The sequence below is a fragment of the Lagenorhynchus albirostris genome, chromosome 11 (genome assembly GCF_949774975.1).
Source record: "Lagenorhynchus albirostris chromosome 11, mLagAlb1.1, whole genome shotgun sequence".
NCBI classification, from domain to species: Eukaryota; Metazoa; Chordata; class Mammalia; order Artiodactyla; family Delphinidae; genus Lagenorhynchus; species Lagenorhynchus albirostris.
In genome coordinates, this window is record NC_083105.1 from 44870969 (window position 1) to 44892218 (window position 21250).

A 21250-nucleotide genomic window follows, 5' to 3' on the forward strand; every position below is an offset into this window, starting at 1 on the left:
AAGACACTAACCTCCAGGTGACCAGAAAGGCTAGGCTTGGGCAAGATACATACCGAACGTTCGAGCAGCATGCACTATCTCACTTCTTTCCTGAAACTAATACGACTGACTATCAGTGTGGATGAGAACAGACGGTTCTTCGCTGTATGTTCTGGCCTGATAAAGTTCCCTGGAACATTCTCCTATTAATGGGCATAACATAAGGGGAATTCCATAAGGACAGATTAAATTTCCCATATGCTCAGAAGCATGGGGGATTTCTTTTATTCAGTGTTAAAATAATATACACTTACTAATATGTTATTTACTGTTAACATTATTAATGATGGGTATTTGTCTATCAGATCCTTCCTGTTTTTGTTTCCCTGGTTATCCAGCCTCTATTTCATAGTTTATCTTAATTCCTAACAAACAGCCTCATCTCCTTTGCAGCTCTGTTTTTCAATTAGGCTAGCTGGCAAATATCCCATTCCTGGATAAATTCAAGTATTTGCCTTCTTCAAACCTGTACCCATACAGCTGAGCATCACAGGAAAAAATAAGGCAATTGAGCAGTTGTGCTTTCTTTTTCTTTTTTTTTTTTTAATAAAAACTGGTTCACAGTATTTATTTATTTTTGGCTGCGTTGGGTCTTCGTTGCTCCCCACAGGCATTCTCTAGTTTCGGCGAGCTGAGGCTACTCTTCGTTGCAGGGCGTGGGCTTCTCATTGAGGTGGCTTCTCTTGTTGCAGAGCACGGGCTCTAGGCACATGGGCTTCAGTAGCTATGGCTTGAGGGCTGTAGAGCACAGGCTCAGTAGTTGTGGTGCATGGGCTTAGTTGCTCCACGGCATGTGGGATCTTCCGGGACCAGGGCTCGAATCCGTGTCTCCTGCATTGGCAGGCGGATTCTTAACCACTGCAGCACCAGGAAAGTCCCTGTGCTTTCTTATAAATTCATAAGCACCAAACTCAAATAGGCACTCAATAAAACCAGGCAGCCGTGCCTTCCTATTCTTCCCAATCCTCAGTCTTCAAATCTGTCTACTGGACAGCATTACCTCACTTTCAGCTATTGACCTTGCCTCAGATAACACTAAAAACATAGAATTTGGAATTCCCTGGCGGTCTAGTGGTTAGGATGCGGTGTTTTCACTGCCGTGGCCTCAGGTTTGATCCCTGGTAAGGGAACTAGGATCCCACAAGCCTCAAAGTGTGGCATAAATAATTAATTAATTAATTTTTAAAAAAGAATTCATCAGAAAATGAACTCCTTTATTTTCCAATTGCCAAATTTACTGGAAGGGTCTCTCCTATAAAAGACCAGTCTTTTTACTGTCTCAAGAACCAAAATCCCAGTTGTCTCTTTCTTCTGCAACATTATCAAACTCTTCTGTCCTGACTCCTTCTCTAACAGTCTAAAATGAGTACAACTGTCTCCCATCTTTAAAAAACAAAACAGAAACTTTCCTTAGCCCTTATCCTCCTCTACCTACCTACCCTGTTTTTCTGATCTCCTTCCTTGGCAAATTTAAAAAATTTTATCCTACATACACTATCTCTACTTAGGTATTTCCCATCCTCTCTTTTCTTTTTGGATTAATTTTTATTGGGGTATAGTTGCTTTGCAATGTGTGTTAGTTTCTACTGTACAGCAAAATGAATCAGCTATACATATACATATACCCCCTCCTTTTTGGATTTCCTTCCCATTTAGGTCCCCACAGGGCATTAAGTAGAGTTCCCTGAGCTATACATTATGTTCTCATTAGTTATCTATTTTACACAAAGTATCAATAGTGTATATGTGTCAATCCCAATCTCCCAATTCCTCCAGACTCCCTCTTCCCCCTTGGTATCCATACATTTGTTCTCTACGTCTATGTCTCTATTTCTGCTTTGCAAATAAGATCATCTATACCATTTTTCTAGATTCCACATATATGCGTTAATATACATTTGTTTTTCTCTTTCTGACTTACTTCACTCTGTATGACACTCTTTAACCTATTCCACTAAAGTCATTAAGTTGCAAACTGCCAAAAGGAACACTTTTTAGTCTTTATTCTGCTCTACCCCTTGGCTGCATTTAACCTCCTTGGTTGCATTTAACCTCCTTGGTCACTTTCTTTTTATTGAAATAGGCTTTTTTCTTGACACGAGTAACACCATACCCTTGGTGTTCTGCCTGCCTCTCTTACTATTTATTCCACCTCAGCCTCTTTTACCAGCCCCCTCCTCTTCCTTCAACCTCCAACTGCTACAGCCCTTCAGGGCTTGGTCTCAGGCCTTCAACCCAGAAACTGCAGAATCATTCCTAGGTACTTTTTCTTCCTCATCTCTCAACTACCAGTCTTCACCCAATCTATCCCAAGGTCCACTTCATTCTCCCTTCAAAAAACATTTTGAATCCATCCATGTCTCTGTACATCTAACTATTTAAGCCTCTATCATCTCTCACCTGAATATTAAAATATCTTCCTAATTTTATTACCTGATTCCTCCTCTCTTGGTATGCTGATTGCTCCAATTCCAATGTATTATTACAATTAGTCAGATAACTATTTTAAATATAAATAGAGCCATGTTACATCCCAGTTTTAAAACTGTTGAATAGCCTCCCACTGCACTCAGAATAAAACCCAACCCTCTTAAGCACAGTGCACTTTGGCATCCCACAATTAGCGCCTGCCCTCATCTCCCCCCTCATCTCTTGCCCCTACTAACGGAGCTCATCTACGCTAGTTTCTTTATTTTCCTTGAAAATGCTCAGTTCCTTCCCTCCGCCCTTTGCACAAGCCCTTCCACCTTTCTGGAATGATCTCCCCAGACCCCCACCTCTTTCTCATCCTTCAGAACTGAAGACACATGCCTTCTTCCCAAGAAGGATTTTCTAAACACCTAACCTAAAGTTACCTGACCCACCCATCCATATGTTATCACACAACATCCGATTTTTTTCCTGCCTAGCATTTATCACACTTAGTAAATAGGCCTGTATTTGCTTTTTTCCTTTTTAGTATCAATCTTATCCAGTGATATGATTCATGAGATCAGGGGGCATATCTGCTGTGTGCAGCATGCCCTGAATGCTTGGTATTTATCATAGTGTCTAACATTGAGTGGCTATGTAATAAATATGTGTGGAATAAATGAATAACTGAACATATCTGATGGGTGAACAACATGGATATAAAACTAAAGAGAGCTGATGCAGCAAGAGAAATCACAATTTTGGTTTATTAGCACAAAGCACTAAGAAAAGTTTTTAATACTAAAATGAGTTATTGCTCTTATTGCTCTTATTGCTCTTATATGCTCTGTAACATAATCATAGAGAGAGATCTTGAGCAGAAGAGAAAAGATGAATACGAGAGACTGATTGCAAAAGGAAATGAGATGCAGGATGACACATGGATATCCCCATTTCTTTGTGTGTCATACTAACACAGAGCCTTCTCTTCCATAGACAGAAACACAAAAGTAGATCAACATGGAATTTTGAATACATTTGAACCTTTTGTAAGATAGGTTCTAAATATATAACTTAGGATAGGTCTTTATAGCACTCCTCTTAAGCCACTAATTTATAACATATGGTTTTTCAGAACGATAATTTTGACATTTAGATATGATAGGGAAAAGAAGTTGCATAAATGTTATGGTTCATTATTTTTATAACTATTGAATATTTATAAATAGTTATGTTATAAAAAAGTAGAACTTCAGTTTTTTAAACAGATAAACACATGGATAAATATGTCATAAAAAAGTAAGTGATAAGAGTGAAATGCAAGAGAATATATGGAAGTTTTCAACCTCAATTGTGATAAAAATATATACACTGAAATAGCAATTTTTTACTTATTAAATTAGTAAATTTATTTTGAAAATAAGACACAATGTTGTTTGCTTAGTGTATTATAAAAAGAGAACTTTCAAACTTTATTTCTACCATTATATATTGGCTTAATATTTCAGAAGAAAAATTGATAATATGCTTCGAGAAATATAGATGAAAAGACAATCAAATTATAATGGGAAAATCTATAATTTAAAAATTGTTACAGTGTTGTTTATTTAACAAAAATTGGAAAGCAATCTAAATGTTTGCCAACAAGGAAAAAGCTAAAAATATTATGTACATCTATGCCATAATACTACTATTGAACTATATACTAGAACCACCAAGCAATTATGAAAATGTGAGTAAAAAAGAAAAAAATCCTTCCCAACCTAGAAGGTTTCTTTAGCATCAAAACTTTCAACATTGCCAAATATATACTTCTAGGCTATTACATGAACATTCTGAAATGAGAACATAAAAAAAGAGAAAAAATAAATTAAAAAAGGAAACGAAAGAAACCTGCTGATGCAAGAGCTAAGTAGGTTAGAGAAAAATGCCTCTAAGGCAAGTTTATTGTGCCTCTGAACTAGCAATCTAACCAAATGGTAACGTTTACAAGGAGGGAGAGAGTGTTTGCAGATAGGTATACATACCCCAGTGTGTGCAATTCACTGATCTGTATGCATTTACACACATACCAATATACGAATATATCACCCATTAGCCAAATGTGTCAAATCATTTCACAAATACATTTTAAAGATATCAAAAACATCATTTTATAGTATCAACCCTATGAGTTAAAATGAATAACATATCTTGAGCTCTTAACTAACAGGCAAAAGAAAACCAGTAAGAATAAGTTTCTAAAGCCTCCCATCAAGCTGGGTAAATGCTTGTGGGATGAACAAATAGAGATATATGTCATTACTAATGAAGGCTTTTTAGTTAATGCTATATAGTCACAGTAGTCAACTAACAACATTTAATTCAGAGGCAAAATGATAAGGATTCAATCAGTAGCTGTACACAAACAAATTCATTGAAATTGAGGAACAGAAGTTATTTTCTCTGATTGAGAAATACGAATAGCTATTGCTATTTAATTTTTTAAAGTACTTGATTTTTATTAGAGATAGTATTCTTGATTCTCAAATCCATGGAATCTTTCCTTAAAACTAATATTTTTCTCTGTAGCGTAGTCATTAATTTTAGCTTTGTAGTTGGTCTTTAATAAGTTAAATGTTAATTAGGTCAAATCCAATGACTAAACATCATCAATGATAGTATTATTATCACATGGTATTGACTGATCACAAGAAATTATTATGATGAGTTAACCTTTCTACCTATACCATACCTAAAACTGCACAGTGATTTAAATGAAACACGGAGAAATTGAACAAAGCCTATCTATGGTCATTTAATTTTAGATTAAGCATGATTCAGCTTCCATCTGGATAAAAGCACAATACAATCTCTTCAGAAAGGAAATTAACTTTGACACATGGTCTCTGTTCCTCTGTTATTTCCTGACTTTTCATTTATCTAAAAACCTACATGCAAGGGAGCAAACACTCTTTCACAAACATAAGCTTGCAGTTTTCAAATAAAAATCCTGTATACATATGTTAACATATAACTTCTCACTGGAACACAAGTTATTGAGTTTGTTGTTGCTACTAATAATTCCTATAGCTTTGTGCTGTCATTACCTTTAAGCTATCAGAATTTTATGAGCACAAACCAATAATAATGATATTTCCCTTTTGCTTTTTATCCACACCTCATTGCCTTACACTGATTTGCATAAGCAATTTCCACCCTGATAATTGGAGGCAAACATCTTTTTGTAGGTTACCTTATGGAAAAGAGCAGTTAAATACTAATCAAGAGAAATCTTTCTTTATTCAATCATATTTTAAATGATATTGAATTACCCTCATTGGATAAGCAGGAGGGTGACTCACTTTCTGACATGGATTTCAGAGTGAGTTATATCAAGTTTAGCAATGATCTTTCTTCATAATTTCAGTTCCCCGGTATTGCCTCATAACAACATGAAGAATGGTACTGCCAGATCATTAAAACAATATTGTTTTGTTTGAAAAGAAAAAGCAGTAGTTATGTACTAATTATTTTTTAATAGCTACTGAGCCAATCAATGTTATCTGAGGATTTCAAAATTATAGCTTTATTCTTTTATTTCCAAAAAACTCACAGAAAAATTTAAAAACTGTTACTAGGGAGATTAAAACAAGTAAAAATGAACTAAGAAAGGTTAAATTCATGTGAAAACAATTCTATCTAAAAGAATCCTTATCTGAATTATTTACTTTAAAAATAAGCCTAGAATACTTATGTAAGAACGAGGATTTGAGCTGTGGAAGCTTAAATTATAAAAACAAGGTAAAAGAAGTAGATCCTAATTTACTGGATCTATACACATAAACATTGCTACATATGGGCGAAAACTAATATATATGTACTTAAAAAGTAAGAAGCCTAGGAAATTAAAAATGTGAGAATTTCAGAAAGATTCAGCAATTCTTACAGTAATAGGGTTTGAGCATGAGGTGAACTAAAATGACACACAGAACACAGTGCCACCGAAGCCAACTGAAGAAAGTGATTCAAGGACTTCTGGGTTACGACGGTGAATTGAACAACCACATCTAAGTTCACTCCCTCCCAAAACCTGACTAGGGCTACACTGAGTGTATGGGTGTTGTTTCTTTGTGACACCAAAATTTCTTGATTTTCTGAAATCTAGCGGTGGCTTTCCTGACTTTCACTTCACTAACCCTCCCAACAGCGTCAAAGCCAAATAGTCTTAATACTCAGATGATTAACTGAAGATTCAAGGACACTTTTGCACATCTAGTTAACAAATTTTCCCATCAAATTGAAATAGCTGTCCTAAATTAAAGTATCAAACCCAAATTGTCTAGCTAGTAAAATGCATTAAATGTCTTAGATGCAGAGAATCTGAAAGATGAAAAAAATCTTAGAGAGCATTTAATTCTACTCTTGCATTTTGTAACTATAAAGTCAGAGGCCACAAAAGGTTTAGTGACTAGCAGAAAGCCCATCATTAATTAGAAACAGGAATAAGAATTGTTTCTCTCTACTTATTCCATTGCCTCTTGTGTCCCAAAATATGCCAGCTATTGATTTGGGAAATCGATTACGGAAGAACAATAGCTATACAGAGTTTGCAAAAATACAAATATTTCTATGTTTTTAAAAGTGTATTATTTACAAGTGGCATACATGATCCAACAAGGGTTCAAGCTTCGTTTGCTGTGTTTCGTTTTCAATTTAAACATCAAAACAAAACAGAAGCTGGCATTAATGGTAGTCAGGACTAATTTTTTATGACTGTATATACTGTCTATTACATTCTAAATAGATAGAATGTATGTTCTGTCTATTACATACTGTAAGAAGTTTTGAGGTAACTTATTTTAAAAATTATGCAAGACTGAACCATTTAAGCATGAGACAAAATTCAAGAAATAAGGGAAGTAGACCAAAAAATCAAAAAGATGAGACCAAGGGAAGTTGTGATTATTCACTATAAATGTGTTTACCACCAGACTTTCTGATAGCTAATCAAATGGATTTATGGGTACCAGGAGTCCCTTCCTACTGAAGGATATATGTATAAGTTGAAACCTGAACTATGTTGTCCAATACAAAATATTATAAAAGTTAGAAAAATGTAGTTGAATCCATACTCAAATACTTGCTAAGTTAAATATAAACATGTGAACTGACCCATCTTTCTATATTATTATATTTAATATACAAATATATTTATAGTTTATTTTATATCTATGTATATTTATTATGATATATCATATATTTATTTAAATTATATTTTAAATTTATATCATGTAAATATATATTTTATATATTTGTGGTTGTATTTGTAAAAAATGTTTGCTTTGTTCCCAAAAGAGCTTAAGATGGTTAATTAGGATATAGAAAATACAAGAGAACACAAGTTTTAGAAGAAACCACCATTATACTATTGTCCTTGTGTGAAACATCAGGGCTAAGGTCCAAGTACTAAAACAAAAAGAAAAAAAAAAAGGAAAGGAAAGATGGAGGAGGGAAGAAAGAAGAAAGGAAGAGAGGGAGGAAGGAAGGGAGGAAGAGGGAGAGAGGGAGGGGAAAATATATGAAAAATATACTATCTGCAACTTGGGATGCCTACATCTATAAATCTAACCCTGGTTCTGTCTGCAAATATAAACTTCCATTTGTCAACACAGAAATATCCATGGTTAATGTAAAGACAATTAATAGATTTTCCAGCAGAGGTAAGTGCTGACAGTCCAGATTAGCTCTTTCAACAACATGTAAACCAAGACTCCCCAGAGCCTTGTGGATGGGAAATATATTAATATCAACCCTGTGACCACTCAGTACCATACATGAAGTGTCTGTACAGGAGGTCATTTCCAAACTGTATTCCATACATCTTCCTGCACAAGAGATGATAACTTATCACTTAGACATAGGGATCTACTGTAAACTAATCCAAACTGCTGATGATACACTAAATAGACATAGGGATCTACTGTAAACTAATGCAAACTGCTGATGATACACTAAATCAGTGTGAGTGATGAGTATAAATAAAGCTGCAAGGGAAGTACCAAAGGATAAAGATCTCTCTGATCAATGAGATGTCACAAGGCAAATGAAATGCAATGTTGACAAACACAAGAGTCCCACAGTTGAAAATTAACCAAATCAAGTATCAGAGCATAAAGGCACACACATTAAAACAAGCTTCAAACGAAAGTTTAATATAATGGGGGTCAGAGGGTATAGTCTAACTGTTTCAGATAAAACTGAACGGACTGGGTCAGTAGAAAAGGGTGAATTAAATATTGATGTATTTTGCGTACTATAGAAATTGTGACAAGATAAAGAAAAATGTTGCAAAACAATAATTCTTTCCAGATAACATAACTATAGTTATTCAATCTGCCAAGCAAATCTATACACACAAGTGAGAAAAAAAACCAATAAAAATTGCATACAGAAAATGATTTCACATCAACTTGCTACTAGGAAATCAAATTCAGTTTGTGTAGCCCTTATGAAAGCTTAGATATTCTGTGGAACTGTACTGTCATGCTACATCTTCAGTGGGAAAAACAAAGGAGTGGGGATAAGGAAGGATGTTTCTCCAGACAGCTGATATTCATGGAGGGCACACCTAGAGAAAAAAGATTTTCCTAACTATGTGATCAGAATAGAGACTTTAGCACCCGGCAGACAGGTTCAATTGAATTCAGCTATTCTGAAGGTGTCCCTAATGGGAAGAGCTGATTTTAAAGTAAATTTCAACCCCTGCTGGGACAATTCGGTAAAAAAACTTTCTAAGGGAAATTATTCTTCAAGAAATTTATATATTTTTTCTCTGTTGTGTTAACGTATTTATAGCTTTGTCATAACATATTTAACTCTTGCTTTGTATTTTATCTTTTGGTTTATTTTGGGTAAAGACAGAATTACACTACTAAAATATGACCTGATCCCATATGTAGTTTATTTAAATTTCAGAATGAAAAGCTTACTAAGAAGAGCTAAGATTGATTGCTCTCTCTGTCTTAGCATAATTGTATTTCAGGTGAACATCAATTTACTTTAAGGACACTTCTAAGTAGAACGCATCATAAATAATTCATCAATCACAGCTGCTAGGAACGTGATTTACTCCAACAGATTCAATGGAATAAAAGTTCTATTTTTCTATATTTGCTTTCAAGAATTTAAGAATCCTCCTTTTCTAAGAATCTACTCCCAGATTCCATACTTCACACTATAAATGTATGATAATAAAACTGTTTCTTTTTTCCCCCTTTTTTTTAAAACAGTGCATTTTCTAATTTAAAAAAACATTTAAATATATTTGGAAAAAATAACAATCTACGTATGTCAACATTAAAAGAGCAAACAACATAAAAGGCACATATCTGAAAAAAAGCATTAAGAATTTCTCAAATACATAATTCTAAGAAGGCTAACATAACTTGTTTTCACTTTATATGAACTTTTAAATGGAAGAAAAGGGAATCAGACTTTCATAAAATCTTGTATAGAATACTTAGGATCTAATATATTTGAAAATTACTTCAGTTTTAAAATGCATATTAAAGAGATTCTAAATGGTATAACAGTTGGAGTTTTGTGGGTTGGTATGGAATCTTGTCTACCACTTTCATTTGTCATGTGGAACGACACTGTTCACCTTATTCATCTTAAAGTTTTCCATCAAATTCAGCATTTTGTATTAGCAATTTCCCAAGCTGTGAAATATCTTTAAAATAAATACAGGAGGGGCTTCCCTGGTGGCACAGTGGTTGGGAATCCGCTTGCCAATGCCGGGGACATGGGTTCGAGACCTGGTCTGGGAAGATCCCACATGCCACAGACCAACTAAGCCTGTGCGCCACAGCTACTGAAGCCTGCCTGCCTAGAGCCTGTGCTCCACAAGAGAAGCCCGCACACCACAGCAAGGAGTGGCCCCTGAAAGCCCGTGCGCAGCAACGAAGACCCAAAGCAGCCATAAATAAATAAATGGGAAAAAAAATAAATGCAGGAACAAGGAAAAGTGTAAGAGAAAATAGAAAGCATTTTACTTACTTGCAAACCCCTCTGAAATACTGAATGGCCCATAAAATTAGCCAGCATTCTAATTAAAGCAGCACCCTGTAAGAAAGAGTATTTTTTTAAAAGAAAGAAAAAAACATTTCAACCAAGTCACATGATTCTAAAATTATTCCATACCCATAAAAAATAATTTGCTTCATTCATGCTATTTTATTCTTTAAAATAGTTAAGAAATAAGAGAATTATGAATGAAATACTTCACTTAGAGGTAACAATTGCATTTTTTGTCTTGTGGATCTAAAAGTTTTGTGGATATAAAACCAATGACTTCAAAATAGAAGTCTCTTGGATAAAATCTCTCAGAGCGATAATAAGCTGTAATTCAGGAATAATAAAAGTTTTATTGAGCACTGTATATGACGAAGTTAATAAGACACGGTTCATGTACTCACAAGTTCATAATCTAGTAAGGGAGGGACAACCATGTTAATAAATAATCATGTTAAAACATAGCTTTGAAGTAACACAGCTACATACTCTACCCCTAGTCCAATCAAGAATAATTTAGCCATAGAAGTGGACAGTAGGAATGCCAAGCAGTCGGACTGCTTGGGTTCAAATCCTGGCTCTGGGATTACCCTCCATGTTTACCCAGGAGAAGTATTTAACCCCTCTGTTCCTCACTTTTCTCAGTTGTAAAGTGTAGGCAATAATAGTTCCAATTTACTATGGTTGTTCTGAAATTTAAATATATTACTGTATGTAAGCAGTTCAAGCTGGGTTTGAAAAACAGTAACCATGATAGAAATATTAGCTGTCAGTATTATATCAAGCTAATGATTTTTAATTCCTGTTTCTTTTTCCCTTTTAGAGTCTTCTATAAATCCATATACAAGTAGAACACTTACGTGGCTGATATAAATATTTAGACTAATAGAAGAAAATACTAATTTAAGAGTCTATCTCACTTTGAGAACAGTTATTTTATTGTAGAGCAATATCAGTGCAAAAAGCCTGACATGTAATCAATGTGAAACATTCCAAGAAATGATGGCTAAGCCTGGATGATCACAAATCTGTATGTAAAATATAAATAAGCCTTCAAGGAGATATTACAATCTGCACCAAATTGTATGAAGCAGTGAATTATAAGCAGCAAAAGTTTAAATATAAATGATAGCCTGGTTTTAAGGGAAATAAATCCCTTTATGACTACATTTCCCACTTCATACTCGTTACAAATTCGTACCTGTCAATAACTAATTTCTTACCAGGTGTCTCTTTTTTATAAGAGAATCATAAGAACCACATATAGACTCATCCTGCCTGGGGCTGGACTGCAGCAGCCAGTACAGAGATGCAAGAATGAATTTCCATTGTTTGTTACCAGAATTGTTTCCTGTAATTCCAAATTTTTAATGCAATACAGTACTCAGGCTCCTGAATCACCATTAAAGAAATGTCTCAAAAACTTTCAGTCATCACCACAGTTGCTCTCAAAACTGGTATTTTATTCACAACTCAACAAATGATGAGCTGGACAAGCCATAGAGTTGTATGCCTCTTCTGGTATATTTTCTTCCCACACCTTCTACTCTTTGCTCTTTCTTTTGCTTCTTAGTATGTATCTTCTGCACACTTGTATAAATCCATAAAATATAAGCATTTATGATTCAATCTGGGGACCAGGTTAGAATTCCCTTTAGAACTTATCAACTCTGCTCCTTGAATTTCCTTGACAAGCTCCCCTCCTATATATTTCCCAATCTAATCTATCCACCCTGAGGGTAGAAACTGTCAGTTCGGCAGAAAAACTAACCCTTGCCACCCAGAGTGTGAGACAGAATCTCGAGCAGCCAACTCAAACTTTCCTTCAGTACAAAATAGCCATCTTCAGATGATTTAAGTGCTTCCCTCTAGGTAATAAAGACTTGGTCTCTTGTCGGGCTGTAAGCTGTAAAAACTATCAATTTACCATGGGCTAATGGCAAAAGAGTTCTTCCTAACCATAAAGAATGTACCGGGCTTCCCTGGTGGCACAGTCATTGAGAATCCACCTGTCAGTGCAGGGGACATGGGTTCGAGCCCTGGTCCGGGAGGATCCTACATGCCGGGGAGCAACTAAGCCCGTACGCCACAATTACTAAGCCTGCACTCTAGAGCCTTCAAGCCATAACTACTGAAGCCCGTGCACCTAGAGCCTGTGCTCCCCAACAAGAGAAGCCACCGCAATAAGCTCACGCACTGCAACGAAGAGTAGACCCTGCTCGCCACAACTAGAGAAAAGCCCGCACGCAGCAACGAAGACCCAACGCAGCCAAAAATTAATTAATTAATTAATTTAAAAAAAAAAAAGAATGTACCCATTTTCCTGTCTAGGTTGAGCTGTAGCAGAGTACTAACAGGAAAGAAAATCTGGAAATATAATCAATATTTAAAAGTTATATAATATTACTGAACTCCCTATTATTATTATATTGTATAATTTAATTAACTTTTCAAAAATATGTCTGTCTTGTCAATTTGAACATTTTAAGTTCTCCAGAGTAGTATGCATGCGTTCTTCTATATTTAACTAGCCTTTTCTTTCCAAAGCTCAATTTTAAAAATCTCTATTTCATAGAACTTCATAGGCAGATGGGCTCTCCAAGTGTCATCATGCAGCCAACACACACTAAGTACCTACTATAGATGGGTTATAACAAAGATCGTACCTTTTAATGCAGGCAAAACTCATTGTAAACCTTTGTTCAAAAAAGAAAACAATGAATGCCCTTTCATTGTGTCTTTAAAATATTTTTCCACCAAAGTAAATATAATTTACAACATTGTAATTTATACTCACTTGTGATTCAAAATTCTAGCCCCAATCAAGCAAACTGGATGTTACATAGCCTAAATAGCTTTATGGGAAATAAATATACTATTTCTGCAAGATCTGTATAATTCTGAAACTTAATCAAGAAAACATCACTGTATTTGCTATACTAAAGTTCAGAGAGATATTAGGATGGACACTACTACCTGATTTTTTAAAAAAATTTTTTTTAGTATTTATTTATTTAGGCTGTGCCTGGTCTTAGGTGCAGCATGCAGACTCTTCGTTGAGGCATGCAGACTTCTTAGTTGCGGCGTAAACGTGGGATCCACTTCCCTGACCGGGGTTTGAACCCAGGCCCCCTGTATTGGGAGTGCGGAGTCTTACCCACCGGACCACCAGGAAAGTCCCACTACCTGATTTTTTTAAGGTTTCATAAAGAATATTCTACAAGAATACGATTATAAACCCATTAGTCATTTAGTAATTTTTGTACTTGTGGTATCTTTTTCATATAAGTTCGTAGCTAAAATTTCTTTTATTTTACATGAAATCGTTTGCATGCATGTCAGTCTCAAAGACAGTAAACATCTCCAGAGAAACGACTGTGTCCTTATGACTTGGGACCCCTGTTCCCTCTGCCTGGCTGAGAAAGCTTCTCCTTAACACAATGAGAGAGGAAGACAAATTAGTTGCACACATAGCAATTACTTATTGTATTTGTCATTCTAGAAGACTACTCAGCCAGGATAGACAGTTTATTACTTTATCTTATCTTTGTACTTCAGTGATAAGTAATCACTTTGAAGAGAGGAAGATCTTCTCCACTACTTTGTTCTTTTAACATATGCTTACTGAGGAAGGCTGCGTGCTCAGGATCCTATAAAGCATAAATAGGAATGCCACAAGTCTCTGTCCTCAAGGACCTCAAACCCTCCTAAGTGAGATGAGAAGATACAACGTAGTATAAGATGAATGACAAAAGAAATAAAATATTCTACAGTGTTTCAGAAGAGAGGGAGGATGAAGGGTAAAGAGGATCTAAAGAAGTGCCACTTGTGTTGCACTCTGAAGCATGGATGGGATTCCATGAGCAAAGGTAAACACAGAGCATGCATGCTATGGGAGGAACAGCCTTTGTGTGATGCCATGCAGGTGTGAAAGCGAAAAGCACAAGTGGCTAAGGTAATACTGAAAGACAAAGGGCTTACAACCAGGTGATAGAAGATTCAATGGAATATAAGATTGAAGCAGTTCTTAGAGAAGATTGAATACCAGGACTAAGACATTTGAACTCTGTTAGAGGATCAGGAAGAATTTTTGGAAAAGTGGTTAAAAAAGTGAGGACTCATCTATAATACTCCAAGGAGGAAGTAAAATAACCAGGAGCAAATGGTAGCAGTGAGGATAAAAACCAGAGATAGGTTTAAGCAAGAGAACAAAAATCATTTTAAATCTGAACGCCTGAGTGACTAGAAGATGATATTAGCAGATATTTGGAATTTAAAAGAAAGTGTTAGGTGAATATGGTAGCATTCATTTGAAACAGGTGGAGTTTGAGGAACAACTAGGGAACCAGAGGAACAGAAGGAAACTGTGACCATAGGAATGAAATTAACTGGAAGGTTTTGACTGAAGACATAAATTAGGATTTGTAGGGGGTGAGATTGCCAAGAGAAGAGTTCTGAGGTTTTAGTGAGGGAGATAGAAAACAGAATTTAGAAACTATGGACTCTGTATGACTTGCACTTGAGTGCCTGTAATAAGCACTCAATGAATACCTGTTGAGAAAATCAATGAAAAAAATTGAAATGAAGAGCAAAGGATGACACACTGTGATTGAAAAAAACAAATAGAAGGAGAACTGGGTATACGTGGTGGCAAAGAAAACATATTTTAAGAATAAGTGCTTCAGTTTTAACGAAAAAAGATAGCTAAGACCAAAGTAGGTCACGTTTAAGAGAGCTATTTAAATAGACTTGGTGTGAAAGCCAGATTGCAAAATAATGGAAACAGAGGAAGAAAAGAGAAAGCAATAAGCATGTTCACATGAGGCTTGTTTGTGTTTTTGTTCTTAAAAATGTGGGAGAAAATTTCATGCAAAGAAAAGATAATCTAGTAGAGAAAGGTACTATTAGATACACAGTCGATCGAGAGATGGTTGCCGGAACAAAACTCTAGGAGAGCCAAATAAGAAGAGAATTAGGGTTAGTCTTGGAAAAGGATAAGGACAAATTTCCTCTGAGACAGGCCTAAGACAGAAAATGGAAGTAAAAACTAAGGTAAAATTTTTGAAGTATAAAACAATGAAGCTGACGAAATAGACTGTAAGCCTCACTGAGGTGGAGACTTGGTCTGTGTGACTCACCACTGTAGATTCACCGCAAAAAACTTTCTGGACAAATTTCCTCTGAGACAGGCCTAAGACAGAAAATGGAAGTAAAAACTAAGGTAAAATTTTTGAAGTATAAAACAATGAAGCTGACGAAATAGACTGTAAGCCTCACTGAGGTGGAGACTTGGTCTGTGTGACTCACCACTGTAGATTCACCGCAAAAAGCTTTCTGGCACACAGCAGGTTCTCAATAACGACTCAGTGAGAGATGGCCTGTCACGCTTCAGTAATGTAGGAGACGTGGCCCCAAGATTATGTGATTTCAAAGAGTAGAACTAGGTTTGAATTAACTCCAGTGAGAAGGTAAAAAGGAGTCCAAAACATGTAGAAATGTGCAGAAAAGTCCTAGTTTAAGTTATTAATGACATAGTTGTCATTCATTAAGCAACTGTTATGCGCCAAATTCATGATATTGTAAGGAACATACTACTATCCTTATTTGTCGGATCATGAAATTGAGACTTGAACGGATGTGTGTAACTTGACCAAGTTAACACAGGTAGTGAGCAGGGAAGCCAGGATTAGAAACCCAGTCATGTGCAACTCCAAAATCAGTCATCTTAACCAATTTGGATGACTTTCTTGTGTTCCCAAATCAAAATAGTTACATGATACTCTTCAGAAACACTGGGTATAGTAAGAACTTGGAAAAAGAGAAGAAATTCTTAGACTTACTCAGAGCTTAGAATCAATAGGTGTTCCCAGAAGAGGACAAAGGGAAACCTAATGGAAGAGACCTAGTTGAAATAGCTGATCAATATGCCCAGGATTGAGGATGAATAGAAGACATAAACTGGCTAGCAGAATAGAACATGTTGATGGACTAGGAGACATAAAGCTCGTTCAGGCAGGTTCAGTAAGAACAAAGGGCTAGCAAAGTTGAAAATAGTGATATTTTTATCAGATGCTGTGCGTGGATGTGGCAGCTGTGAAAAGGCACTGCTTAGATTTCCTACTATTGCTCCTTTGCACTTGCCACCATGAAGGCTGCACTTCCCTCAGTTCACTCCAAGTCTATGACTTTCTCCCTTCCCTCTCTCCTTGCACAGGCTGTGAGCGGCAGTGTGGTCTCAAGAAGCTCTCGCTTCCTTCTCTAGCTCTTTTCCCAAGTAACTATCTCACACCATTGTGTTCCCTTCTCAGAAGACCTAACCCAATAGGGCGACTTTAAATACTGAAGTACAAAACAAGTATAAATTGTTGGATGATAGGTCACTGGAATAAGTTGCTACTAAGTATACTCTAATACTAAGTAACACACACACCCAAATAAAACCTTTTCCTTCTTAGTCTTCTCAAGAAGTCCTTTACAACGAAATTATTTGTAGTCAGGTGGATGGACCTAGAGTCTGTCATACAGAGTGAAGTAAGTCAGAGGAGAAAAACAAATACCATATGTGAACACACATATATGGAATGTAAAAAAAGAAAAAACAGTACTGATGAACCTAGTGGCAGGGCAGGAATACAGACGCAGACGTAGAGAATGGACTTGAGGACGTGGTGGGGAAGGGGAAGCTGGGACGAAGTGAGAGAGTAGCATTGACACATATACACTACTAAATGTAAAATGGATGGCTAGTGGGAAGCAGCCGCATAGCACAGGAAGATCAGCTCGGTGCCTTGTGACCACCTAGAGGGGTGGGATAGGGAGGGTGGGAGGGAGACTCAAGAGGGAGGGGATATGGGGATATATGTATACATATAGCTGATTCACTTTGTTGTACAGCAGAAACTAACACAACGTTGTAAAGCAACTATATACCGATAACGATATAGATAGATATAGATATAGCTATAAAAGAAGTCCTTTAGCGTTTATATTCCAATATTCCACATTACAGATGTGTTTGCTCTTCTCAAGGATAGAAGCAGGTAAGCAAAAAGGTATCATTATATTCAGTCTACATATGGGAGAAACTGAGACAAAGGAACAGGTAATCTGTTCAAAGTGACACAGGTATAGTAGTTACAGGAAATTATCTCCATTCATTCAGTTGTTGAGTTGATTAGCACAGAAACCTACAAGGTGAGACTTTCTTGTTACTTTCTAAATTACTGAAAGGATTAGTCTATTGATCCTAAACCAAAGTACTTTTATAATGTAAATTTCTAAATTATGTCTTTGCACTATATCTGGACATGTGTGGAGATTATGTGATGTTCTAACATGATTTGTTACTGAAGAATGTCTTCGGTCTGGAGTAAAAGCATATCTTAAATCCTCCATGGTTTTTCAAAAACATGTTTTTTCCTTTATTTTTTTACAAGAGTATGATAGCTATATCTAGGACCCAAGGGAAAGGAAAAATAAATAAATAAAATATCTAATCCTGAAAATCATTCACTCTCAAATTGATTACCCAATTAAAGGAAGAGAGAAATACAGAGCGAGAGAGAGAGAGAAGAGGAAGAGGGAAAAAAAGGACAAAAAAAGAAAGTTCATTTGACAAAGAAAGCAGAATTAATGCCCCATTGCCCCAGTCACTCGCACCTGGAACCTTGGAGTCCTCTTTGATTTATTACCTCCTGAGGCCAAGTTTCTATCACTGCACAGCTGAATTATTTCACAGCCTCCCAGCAACAACCTCAGAAGCATTCTCACTTTCACAAGTCCATCTTATGGACCACATCAGACTAATTTTAATAATTACTTCTGAAGAAGCATAATGTCTGCTAAAAGTCCAAATTCTGTCATCTACTGGATGTGAGAGCTTAGGCATGTTATAGAAGCTGCCTAAGTATCTACAATTAGAACAGAACAACAGCAACAAAGACTACTTCTACCAATGATGATTATGGTGATAATACTTACCTCAAGATTTTTCTGAGGATTCATTTAAATCATTCATATAAATTACTTGGAGCAGTGTTTGGCATATAACTTGCTTCAACCGAAGTTTGCAGTTATTGTCATCATCTTTATCATTACCATCGTTTTTACGTTAGCACCCTGCCCTCCAAACTCTTTCCTTTTTAAAAACAATTCCTATGGTAGTAAAGCAAGGCCATACACAATGAAACTCACCATTACCTACCAATACTTTTTCCATATGGCCAAATAATCAGCCTCTAGTTAAGCTGATCTTCTCATATCCCTCGAGCATACCTTATACCTTCATGCTTTAATCATGCTATTTACTTCAACTGCAATGACATTCTTTTTCAATCTTACATTCTAAGCCCCATAAATTATTCAAAAGCACAGGGAAAGTCCATACTATATTATGAAACTTCCTACAAATGTTAGTCCTCAATGCTTTTCTCTCCTCTGCAGTCATAAATCCTTTAAGTCTAAACTACATAATTTATCAAATTATTTTACATCACTCAGTAATTGTTTCATATGAACGTTTCTTCTTTCCACAATTAGATGCAGCTCAGAACATTTAGACTTATTATTGGCACACCTGTTAGTTGTCAGTGCCATAACTTTTCCATTGCCAGTGAAAGATGGTCCTAGCTAAGAAAAGTATCCACCAACAGCTTGCTAGATTCAAATCAGCAATCCAAACCATGAGCTTGTAGCCAATACATGGCTATTCAATCTTCCCTACCATGAAAATTAGCTTATATCCTGCACTGCAGCCTTTTGTTTTTTAGTATTCTCAAGCACTGGTATTCAAACAGGGTAATATATATTTAAGTCAAAAGGAAACCAAGAAAGAGGACCACAGATCTGAGACAAGAAAACAGGGAGCTTTCAACAGTGCCAGAAATAGTACTTACATGAAAGCATTCAATTAAAGAAATCTAAAACATAACAATACTGTAAACTCAGTGGATGTTCATGAAAGTAACTTATTAAGAGCAGAAATTAATGAAATAGAAAATAAAGAAATTATTGAGAAGATGAAAAACGTTTGTTATGACTTAGCATTCATTCAAAATATTATGTCTTAATAAACTAGAAAGAGAAGGGAATTTATTAACATGTTAAAGGCCCTCTTCCAAAAATATACTGAGTGGTGAGACATTGTAAGTCCTCTCCATTATGATGGGAATAAGACAAGAATGCTTCCCATTAATACTTATATTCAAAAACACAATAAAATAAATGAACAGATACAGAATTATAAGCAAAAGCTAGAAACGAAGAAATAAATTAGTATTATGTAGAGATAATGTGAAAGTCCTTTATAGAAATCCAAGAGAATCTATAGAACTAATCTATAAAATCAATAAAAAAAGTGCAGCAAGTTTGCCTGACACGGACTAATACATAAATATCAAGAAAGTTAACATAAATCAGTAAAAACTAATTTAAAGAATTAATTTAGAAAGAATCCTATTCTCAAGAGCAAATATACAAACAAATACGAAAAAACCAAAAATTATAGGGAGAAATTAAAAGTTTGTTCAGAGTTTTCATGGAGAAAATTACAGAAATTATCCAAAGACTCAAGGACTATATTCCTCACAAAGCTAAAGAGAATTGTTACTGTAAAAATGTCAATTTTTACAAATGGCATTTTTTATAATTTTACAATCTTTTTACAATTTTAAAAATGTCAAACTTTTACAAATAAATGTCAATTATTCCAAAATTAATGTATAAAATCTTCAAAGTTTTTTTTCTAGAAACTGTCTTCATCTGAAAATTCATATGGATTGGCGAACAGTTAACAATAGCAATTTTGAAAGAGAACAAGACAGGGAGAATCATCATATCCGATATCAAACCTAAAAAGCTATAGTGGTTAGACCTTAGACAGAATTATTGAAGCAGGAATGCACATGTAAACCGGGGATCAGAATTTTGGTGCAAATGCACCAAAGCTGATACTGGTGATAGCCGACAGAGATGGTATCACACATGAGTGGGAGTAGGGCAGGAAATTCAATAAGTGGCACTGAGAAGATTATCTAAACCAAAATGACATTACATTGTACATCACACAAAAAAGAAACAATAAAAAATACCCAAATGGATTAAAGAACTTAATATAAGATGTAAAACTTTAAAAATATTAGAAAAAAATCTCAAAACGTAGCTTTAAGAATTTGGGATAAAGAAGGACATTTAAACAAAACAAAAAGCGTGAAGCATAAAAGAGCAAATGGACAAGTAGACTACATCTGAGTTAAAAACATCTGCGTGATAAAAGACATCATAAATTAAAAGATAAATTACAGTCTTATTAGCAACCAAAGATTAGTATCCAGAATACAAAGAAAACCTTTCATTAATCAATGATTAAATACATAAGCAAACAAATTTTAAAACAAAGACCCTATTGGAAAATGGGCAAAGGATACACACAGAAAATTTAAAAAGTAAGAAACTGGGCAATACATACATAAAAGTCTTAATCTCACTAATAAACAAAGAAATGTAAATTAAACAGGAAGATAGCATTTCACAGCCATTAGCCAAGCAAAAACTTAGGGAGTTTAATAATGCCAATTATAGATAGGGATGTGAGGAAACTATCTCTCAAACATTCCAGTGGGAGTATGAATACAGGTACCAACACTTTGGGGGAAAACTGTCACACTAAGGTAAAGTTAAAGATTGATTTTGTGAATTTAACAGACAATTATTGAGGGCTCACTGTGTCAGGCATTACTATAGGAAC

At 35.4% G+C, this 21250-nt stretch overlaps 1 protein-coding gene across 1 annotated transcript in view; it reads right to left on the reverse strand.

The window, feature by feature from the left end:
• Nucleotides 1-21250, reverse strand: part of TRHDE (thyrotropin releasing hormone degrading enzyme) — a 415986-nt gene that overhangs the window by 109230 nt on the left and 285506 nt on the right. The window contains exon 7 of the mRNA XM_060164833.1: nucleotides 10492-10557. Coding sequence (XP_060020816.1) covers nucleotides 10492-10557 — 66 coding nt within the window. The remainder of the gene's footprint in view (nucleotides 1-10491; nucleotides 10558-21250) is intronic.